Source organism: Andrena cerasifolii, chromosome 4 (assembly GCF_050908995.1).
Source record: "Andrena cerasifolii isolate SP2316 chromosome 4, iyAndCera1_principal, whole genome shotgun sequence".
Classification (NCBI taxonomy): Eukaryota; Metazoa; Arthropoda; class Insecta; order Hymenoptera; family Andrenidae; genus Andrena; species Andrena cerasifolii.
In genome coordinates, this window is record NC_135121.1 from 10,620,462 (window position 1) to 10,630,205 (window position 9,744).

General features: G+C 45.5%; 1 protein-coding gene across 1 annotated transcript; it reads left to right on the forward strand.

Moving 5' to 3' along the window:
* Window positions 1-4,053: 4,053 nt before the first annotated feature.
* LOC143367994 (uncharacterized) lies at window positions 4,054-8,593 on the forward strand. The gene is made up of 5 exons (XM_076810287.1): window positions 4,054-4,757; window positions 5,112-5,702; window positions 6,969-7,261; window positions 7,476-7,739; window positions 8,352-8,593. The coding sequence occupies exons 1-5, from the start codon at window positions 4,054-4,056 to the stop codon at window positions 8,591-8,593; spliced, it is 2,094 nt and encodes a 697-aa protein (XP_076666402.1).
* Window positions 8,594-9,744: the final 1,151 nt, after the last annotated feature.

The following is a 9,744-nucleotide window of genomic DNA, read 5'->3' on the forward strand; positions in this document are numbered from 1 at the left end:
GTTCAATTTTGTTATTAGTTTATATGTTCTATTAACAAATAATATAAAAAAAAGTACTCAAAAATATTTGTTAACACCGAAGTTATGAGATTTCTCCGCGAATCCTATGTTACGTGCCCCACTGTGCGCCGGCCCTCCCCGTCGAAGGAACAAACGTTTCCACGGACGATCTGAATGCAAAGCAGCAGTTGCTCCGTAAGCTGGGAGTGGGTGTTATTCGCGAGTGACACGAGGGGGAATTTAATCAAATTCGCGTAGAGATTCACTGTAGGACATCGGGCAGAGAATTTTTCTGAGCGATGTGTAACGAGCCTTTACTCACGCCTAATTAATCTGTAATCGAGGGTGAACTTGGTTAGCATATATAGAATAATTAAGCCTCATTTCAAGTCAGACTGAAAGAGGGAAAATTTAAATTAAACGCTATTACGCGGAGAAATGCAAGGGTTGACTTCATTACTCGCAAATTACATTAATAATCGCTTTAATGAAAGGACACGGGTGTTGCACATTTTAATCTGGAAAGTGCAAGGGCACATGCCCTTAGCGAGGAAGAACTGTCGTGCCTTTGCAAAATAAAATGCGTCGAGATGTTTAAAATAATACAGTAAACTCGAAACAATTAAAGAGTCCTTGTAGAAATAAGTGCCAAAGTTAAAAAAAAAAAATTATCGTAAAATGTTCTATGTGCTATAATGGTAATACTATAGTACAGAATTTTAATGCAATTTCCCTTTGTAAATAAGTTACGAACAGCGCTAAAAGATGGTGCCGCTGGTACGTCCAACCAAATTTTACCGAATTACCGGTAATTGAAAGAGTCGGTAATTTTGCAATCCCTACTACACACTACGTCATTGACAATTTTGAATAGGAAAGATAAGTCCGCTACTATCCTCCTACACTCCAGCGTTCGGATGCCTATCCTACGCATAATGGGCCCATAATCGTGGTCAAAACGCAGTAAGGTTTCACCCAATTTGTAAGCCTACCTAATCCCTCCGAACGTCCGTCACAACCCCTCAATTTATCTAATTACTCAGCAATGAAATTTCGTATATCGCGCGAACTTCGCCGCGGAAAGCGACGCCGGATAATTCAGTAGCCGATAGACACAAAAGGCGTGCAGCTCCGCGCGTCACTGTAAATCCTGATACTGACAAAGCTGCCGGCGGCGTGGGTCGACAGCTCGTTCACCGACGCAATAATTTATCTCCCGCCCTGCGAAAGGCAAAAAGTACGAGGGGATCCCTTCGCACCACCTGCCCGGCGATCATTATTAATAATTCCATTAATTGCGTCGTTAATTGCGAGAGCTGCGGCCCCCAAGCGAGTCACCGTGGCGCAAACTCGCCGGAATAAATGTCGAAGGGATACGCGACACTCGCGAAGGACTGTGCCTCGATTAGAAGTTGGAATAATTTTCGAGGCGATCAACCGCGCGTGAAATTTCGATTATATGACACGCTCCGATAACCGAGCCACGGTGCCGTTGCCGAGCTCGATAATCAGTAGCTAATGAATTGCTGATTTTGGCAATTCACACATGGGTTATTTAATTCCGATGATGTGCACGAGCTGCAGCGCGAGCCTTCCTTGAGGATTATTGTACAGTAACCGACTGGAGCGTGTGCGAGGCTTCGAGCGGGTCTTCCTTTAGTCAGATATTCAGTGGAATTAGTTGCAACTGCGGTGCATACTGTTCGTCGAGGTGCGTTCGCGTTCCGCGTTCTGCGTTCCCGATTCCTTAGATCAAGAATTGCAGCGATTTCCTTTAATTTCTTCGCCTAGCGTGGGAGGCGACGTCGTTTCCAGTGAAAGCTTCTTAGCGCGTTCTAATTCGCGCTACATCGAAGACCTTCAAGCGAAGGAACCCCTGAGGTGGTTAAACGTACTCCCCCAATTGTCTTCCCTCGATGGTTACTGTTATTCAACAACCTCTAGTTTTACAGTTTGCCCGAGAGACGCTGTAAGAACAGCCGTAAATTGGAGTCGGACGATCTTTTCTCCTTAACGGGTTACCTGCCGTCAACAGTGAACTAAAAACGCGCGAGTCTGTACGCTGCGTTCCATAAATCCTGATCTTAACAAAGTGCTGAAACGTGTCTCGTTAAGGATTAACCGGGAGGCAAGGTTCGCTAAGAACGTGTAAGGGAGTCTTCGGGGCACGGAGGGTCAGTTAGCAAAGATGGCAAGAGACAGAAGAAAACTGTGGACACGCGTGGGACATTAGGGTGGCCCTTATTTATATGTGACGAAATTTTGTTCAGTACTTCGGTGTTCCCGCCCCCTAGAACGGTTCTATTTCACAAAGAAAATGGTCCCTGAGAAAGTTCATTGCGATCGGACAACAGGAAAGGGTGCCAAAGTGTAGAATTCAACAATGGTTTGAAGTCTAAAGAATTTCTCAAAAACGGCAGGCCCTATCGAAATTTTCTTCAAATAATATTAAAAGAGCATTCGATTCTCTACAATTTCTGTGTATATCATTTTTTCGTGCTTCCAACCATTCGTTAGATAATAGCGTTCGAATATAGAGAGGTCCGCATTGCGCTCGTGTAGACAATGCGCCACGCCGCAGGGATGGTAAGCTACTGCGTAGATGTAGCGAGACTGAAGGAAATACGCTCCACTATCCCCAACGTTTATAGCTGAGGGACGAAGGCCTTGATTCGTCAATCCCCAGCGAAAGTTACTCGTTAAGACCAAATTAGGAAAGAAAGTTCTCCCCTCGCGTCGCCAAAATCCGATCGAAGAATACGTCGTGTTTCGCTTGGAATACCTAGTCCAGAAGCCAACAGGGGGCGTCTTCCGTTCCCGTCGAATTAACTCGGGAAATTTCGCCAGGAGGAATCTCCCGGGAGCGCGGAATTACCTCTCGTCAGGGCATCGAAGCAATTATTACGGAGCAAATAATTCGCGACATGGAACTGGAAATGTGCCACCGATGTCGTAACTCTGAAGGCGCTGGAACGAAAGTGATCTATTCCTTAAATTTGATTCCAATTCTGGAAGGGAGGTCGATTCGGATTCGAGTGAATAGAGGCTGACACCCTCTGGAGGGGAGGATAGAGAACATTTTAAATAACTTCGGGAATGGAAAAGACGAGGCGTAAGGAAAGGTGGCAGATTGTAACATCGATCCCAGCAGACTCTGCTCGCAGAGATTCTTTAAACAGTTGCCGAGGAAAGTTGCGGGCAAAGCTGCTGATTCGATTCGCGATCTCTAACTCGCGTCGGAAGTTCCTCCATCCGAGGATCGCTTATTGGGTCGGGCGGACTCGCCCTTCGTTGCCAGCGGGTTTCCATCGATTCCTAGGATTACCCTTCATTTTCCTGATCGCCATTTCGACACTTTGCCAGCCCTGTGTGTCGTCGGTTATAATCCTGTTGATCCTCCACTTCCATCAACGTCATACGAAACATATTATGTAATGGAAGGCAACGGCTGGAATTTTGAAGCGATAACGCAGCGATAGGGCTGTTCGTGCTAACCCTAGTGTGATCGTTTTAGCGGCGGATCTCTGACGAGCAAAGCACTGCCCGGGCGAGGCCTCGAGACAGCTGTGGGAAATTAATGTCCAAGTGAAAAGCTTAAGGTACACTAAGTAGCAGAATTCTCTGAAACTCCCACAGCTGAAGAATTATTCAACCCTTGTAAGAATACTCTAGCATCTTTAATTTCTGTTATATTCCTCCAAATATTATTACTATTATCATTTGGAATAGCCCTTGGTACATATGCAAATTGTAGGTCTAGTGACGCACTCAGGATTTAATCTTGGAGGAGCGGAGTTGAAGGGATAAAAATATTTTTAATTCGAATTCAATGAAATTCATTAGGTGATTATAAAAATTTATTTGAAGAATGAAATCCAGTTTCCTTTTCTTTTTACAAAGCCCCTTCTTCGGGGGTTGCCAGGGCCCCTTGGCCCCCCTCTGGGTGCGCCACTCATTACTGACCCTGCTCACGTTCCCTACCCCGAGGGCTAACTCCATCCCCCAATTCTGCTTCCAGGGTGCAAACTAAAAACGAATACACCTCTTCGGAAGATGCCAACGATCTCCCTAACGATCCTCCTCGCGTCCACCATTGTTCTTCGAGTAGTTAGCGAGTTCTCCGGGCCCATTCCCTCGAACGACTATTCCACGGTGTACACCTTCCTCGGGAAGTGGGCGAGCGCGAGTAAAACGAGGATGCTGACGGTGGTGTTCGACGATTACGACCCGGAGGCCCGGTACGACGTTCCAAACGGCATCTTCGATGTGTTCAACGTCTCCACCAGGCTAGTCACTCTGAAGCAACTCGTGTCCCTAAAGGGCATGCATCCGAATCGCGACTATCAGGCGATCGAGACAGGTGGATGCGTGCTGCTGGTGTATTCAGACGTCGACCACCTCAGGGACATCCTCGCCTCGCCGCACTTGGCCTCCTTCTGGCAGCCGGAGGACTTCTACATCCTCCAGGACAGCGGCCGGAGATCCGTCGACTCGTTCAACGGCCAGCGGTTCTGCAAGTGGGCGTTCGAGAGGCTGTGGCGATTTAGACGAGTCTACAAGCTGGTTTTACTCGCCGGTGGCAACGCGATCCGATACGATCCCTTCGGCCACGCTAGCGACCACACTAGTCACATAAATGCCAGCTGCGACTCGTCCTGCATCAAGTCCAGCCAAGACAGCTTTCTGACGGTGGATCGGCCAAACGCGATCGATATTGCGGATTTCTTCGAGGAGGAGCAGCGGAGAAGCTTCGATAGGTAGTAGGGCTCTTTATCTCGCGTGTATCAATGTATCATTAGGTACAGTCACCCTACTTATGACCCGTGTACTAAATTAAGAGCGACGTAACTTTTGCTAGGCGATATTAGGTACAGTCACCCTAATAATCCATAGTCCAATAATAAGTCCAGAGTTGGGCGTTACGCGAATAAATCTTTATTGGAATAAAATATCGAATGAATTATTCCGAATAAATTCTGCTTCGAATTATATTCGAATAAAAGTTACGAATCAAACGAAGTTATTCGAGAGTAACGAATAAAAATTTAATCGCGAGTATGGACCAAAGCCGCATGCGCGTGAAACACGCCCCTGACCATCACCTCCACTAGGTACCCCCTGAGGATCTCGATTTTCAAGACGTCCATGATGAGACAGCACGGGAGCAACTACGATGGCATAGACTTCAAGTATCTGGAGGAGGTCTCCAGGATGATGAACGTTACACCCGTGTTCCTGAGGTCCAAGGACAAGTACGGCTGGGAGGAGAAAGGGGTGTTCTTCGGCACCGTGGGCCACTTGGTCTACGCGTTCGCGGACGTGTCGTTCAATCAGTTCTTCGTGAAGGACTACCTAACCAGGCAGATAGAGTTCACAGCAGCCATCACCAGTGACAAGCTCTGCGTCCTGGTACCCAAAGCCGCCCCTGTGCCGGACTACCTCGTGATCGTCAAGATCTTCAGCGGCGGGGCCTGGTTCCTTATAATCGCCGGCCACTTCGTGATCGCGATGATCTACACGACGCTGAAGGAGGTGCTGGGCAGGGAGGAGAAGCGATGGTTCCTCCAGGACACTTGCGGGAACGAAGGCGAATTGGTCTGCCGGGGACACCAGGATGGCCGGTGCCCTTTCGCGGGTCAAAGCTCTGCCGCGGTTGGAATCGTTCCGCCAGTTGCAGAGAAACAGCGCGACGACTCGCACGGGTGAGTGGATGCTGAAAGCGTTGCTCTTTCGGTTCGGTTTTAACGGAAATCGCGATGTGGACCGTTGAACGCGCTACGTTCCAGTGGCGCGATACTCTGTTTGCGGATAAATAGCACTGTGGGACTGGCGCTTTGACCCTTCTTGGGGAAAATGGGGTAATCTCCGCGACTGCACACGGAATTCGATCCCTACGCTCGTAAAACTCTGTTGCCCCTCTTGCGCCCCGCTGATAAGGGGAGAATCTTTAACACTGACGGGCGTCGAGGGATTTATCATGACCCCTAACTTTACGCGGCACCCACGATTTCCATAGTAATGTGATTGTCAACATTATTCGCAGGCAACTTATTTTGGCCAAGATAATGAGCTACACATTTTTGCGATATACTCCTAGTAGGTAGGTACTAAAAATACAAGAGAGGTATAAGGGATAACCTGTTCATTCGAGCGATGCAATAACTATTTCCAGTACTGCGTAGCCCGTAAGTATACGGTTTTGGATATTTTCTCGACTCCATAGAAAGTACCTATTATCTTCGAATTGAAAGGAAACCAAGCTCGCAGCTCGCTTTGTCTCGAACAAAGCCTTCGTTGCATTTTTCAAAACCTTGCGCCACTCAAAGTGTTATGGAACCTCCTGCGTATATACAGGAACCCTTTTTGAACACAGTTCTTTTAAAGCAGGCCTGATAAGGTCCACCCTACTGTCGCTATGGCAGGAACTAAAATTAATTAGCTTGATGAAGAATTAACGAAATAGCGTACGTCCAAAGTTGAACTATCGAAATTAGCTACATTTTGCAATCATTCTGCGACGCAAAAGATGAGAGAAAAAAGCAACGAAAATGTGTGATTCCTCCAAAATCGACCACGCAGTCTTTTCTTCGCAGCGCATATTACGCCCCCTTATTTTGTGGCAAGCAAACGTTAAAAAAATATGAAGAAAGAAATTTGATATTCTCAAAACACATGTTAAAAGATAGAAAAAACTTAAATTTAGTAAACACGTTCTTTTTGTGACAAAAAAAAGAGTTCCAAACAGCGGTATTTTATCAGAGCGTCACAGTGGAAAAACCCCTTAAGAAGCCAGTGTAACATCTCGAACGAAATTACCTTACGAATCAGAATCGACTGGCTCGGCCCAGACTTAATCCAGAATTGAATGAGAATGTAGGTAATTGAAGATCGTCGCATCGTTGGAGAACTGTGAGGGCACCTACTACAGAAGTTTCTTGTCTCACCGCCTGTTTTCATTCCACTAACAGCGATCTCCCATTGAAACCGACGAGGAACATCAAGGGGCGACGTCCGAAGGGATTGAAGCGGCTGGTTTTGTCCTATCTCGCGTCGCTGAGCAAATACTTGACGGAGGTGGTTCTGCAGTTGATGCAGCCCTTTGAGCGAAGTCATCCGTGGTTTCCGGAGAGGTTGCTGCTGATGTGCAGCTTGTGTCTCAGCTTGATCCTGAATGGTGTGTTTACGTCCCAGCTTGCGTCCAGCTTCAGTAAGAGGATGTATTACGACGACATCGACACTCTCGAGCAGCTCGAGGAGAGCGGTGAGACTCACTTCAACCCCATCGATCTCCCCGCTTTATTGCATAGCTCTGCTGGCTGCTTGTACAATAGAGATTTGTCTCCTTCCCGCTTGCCTTTATTGCTTCATCGCGAAGGATGAGAGAGGCCGCGAACGAGCGAGATTGTGGGAAGAAGCAGAGTGGGTTCACATTAATTTCAGGCAGAAACTTTAACAATTATCTTCGTTCCCACAAGGCCTGCCGATCTTGACCAACTCGAGGGACATCATTGAGGATGCTTTGACAGACTCGACATCCCCAGTGATCAAGCGCCTCCACACGAGGATGGAGTACGCCAACGACTCGGAGATAAACAGGAGATTATTCGAGGCCAAGGATGCTGGCTTCCTCCATCGACTCAACATCTTGCCACTGAAGTACGACGAGAATCAAATACAACATTTGCACGTGGTTAGGGAGTGCCCGAAGGACTACATACTCGCTAATATAATGACGAAAGGTCAGTAGGGGTGTGGGCACGTTACGGTGACGGGTACAGTGATGTATAGGAAGACTTTCTGTTCGGATTACATCCCACCAGGGTAGAATTCTGCTAAATTTCATGCTGCTCTGTAAATTGACGCTAGGCTCAATTTATCTTGCGTTACATGCTGAAGCTAAACCACAGAGGGGAGGAATTATATCGTTCAGGCATTTTTCGCGCATATAACGCTCCGTTAGTCAGCGCTTTTGCGCCGTGATAACAGAGGGGAGAAGCGAAATGCTGAAGCTGACGTTCGAGGCACACAATTTACAAAAATTATGCATATGACTTTTTCTTTTAAAGTCCTGATGAAAAAGCATGGCTGGGTCTTTTACTTTCAATACCCACAATTTTAATTTAAGGGGTGATGCCACTCTGGAGCCCGGAAAAGCAGCCTGATTTTGTGAATTTTTTAAGCGAGTATAGGGAATGGAATTTAAAAATTGTTCGGAGGCCTTTAAAAAAGGCATAAAAAATTCTGAAAATCAGGCTGCCATTCCGAGCTCTACAGTGGCATTACCCCGCGACAGCTAACATTTCGACTATCAACCAATTAATTTATTTAAACAGCTGAGCACTGTGTTTCAGGATCCCCATTCCGTGGTCGTATAAACAATATCCTGGACAGGCTAAACAACGGTGGCTTCTATGACAAATGGTACCAAAACATGTCCCAATTGCAGAAAAGAAAGCACCGAGGCAACCAGTCGACTACTCATCGCAAGATCACGATGGAACACCTCTTTATCCCCTTCGCGATCCTCTACGTCGGTTTAGCGGCCAGCACGGTCGTACTTATTTATGAATGCAAGCAAAACAATACTCAATAGTACGCTGCTTTCTGAGCAGCAATATTCAATGTTTAAAACAACATATATAAGGTAAATGTCCCAATTTCTGTTCATGTCTCCATGTTCTGCTCATTTCGTATTTTTCTTATTATTATATGCGTTACGTGTGTACTGTAGTTGCAACAAAATAATTCTAAATTATTTAAACTATTACGCGAGTGTTGCACGAGCTTGGGGCAATACACACATCGCTATTTTTCATGAGCACAACATTTAGAGCATTATATATTTAATTACAAATTACTAATAGTTAAACATCTTGAAATATCTTTCTTAAATAGTTTCTGAATTGGTTGATTTATTATTAAAGAATTAATCAATTACTCTGCAAATTTTGATCGCAAACAAATTTTTTACACCTTCTTTATGACGAGTTACCTCTTAAATCAGCAGAAATTGGGACATTCATCTTAATCATATATTTAAGCGAATATTCCGTATTCGACAAACTGCTCGCCGAAATATTCACGCATATCTTCACAAAGGCTGACCGTTTTGACTCGCGATCGAGAACTGCGGACATTCTTAGCTCGTAAGCTCGCACAAACATTTGATAATAATCAGCGAATGACGAACATTTTCACCGAATGACGTTCCGTCTTTACGCAAACACCGATCAACAAGGAAAGATCCCGAACCCGGAAATTCAAAAAATTCTGAAACCTTGCGAATATGTAGAAGATTTCCTCCTGATTACCACGCAATTTTTTCTGCTGCCCAAATTCACACGAAGGGTGTGAAATTAACCCCTGAAAATTCAGCTACTTTCCAATTTTATGTTATAACTCACGAACTGTAAAAAATAGAAAAAAAGTTTCAAGACAAAAGTTACTTCTTTTAATGAGACCTATGATTTGCCGAAGAAATATTTTACAGTTCACGAGTTATAACACAAACTCGGAAAATAACCGGATTTTCAGGGATCGATTATCATACCCTCTCAGATTGAAGTTAGGCAGGAAACAAAAATTGCTTTGTAATCAGAAGGAAATCCCCCACATGTTGACAAAGTTTCAGAATTTTTGGAATTTCCAGATTGGAGGTCTTCCCTTGTAAGTGGAAATCGGTTTACCTTCTTCTTCCCTCTCCAACCGAACTTCTCGCGCGAGTGAAGTAGGATAAATTGAAGA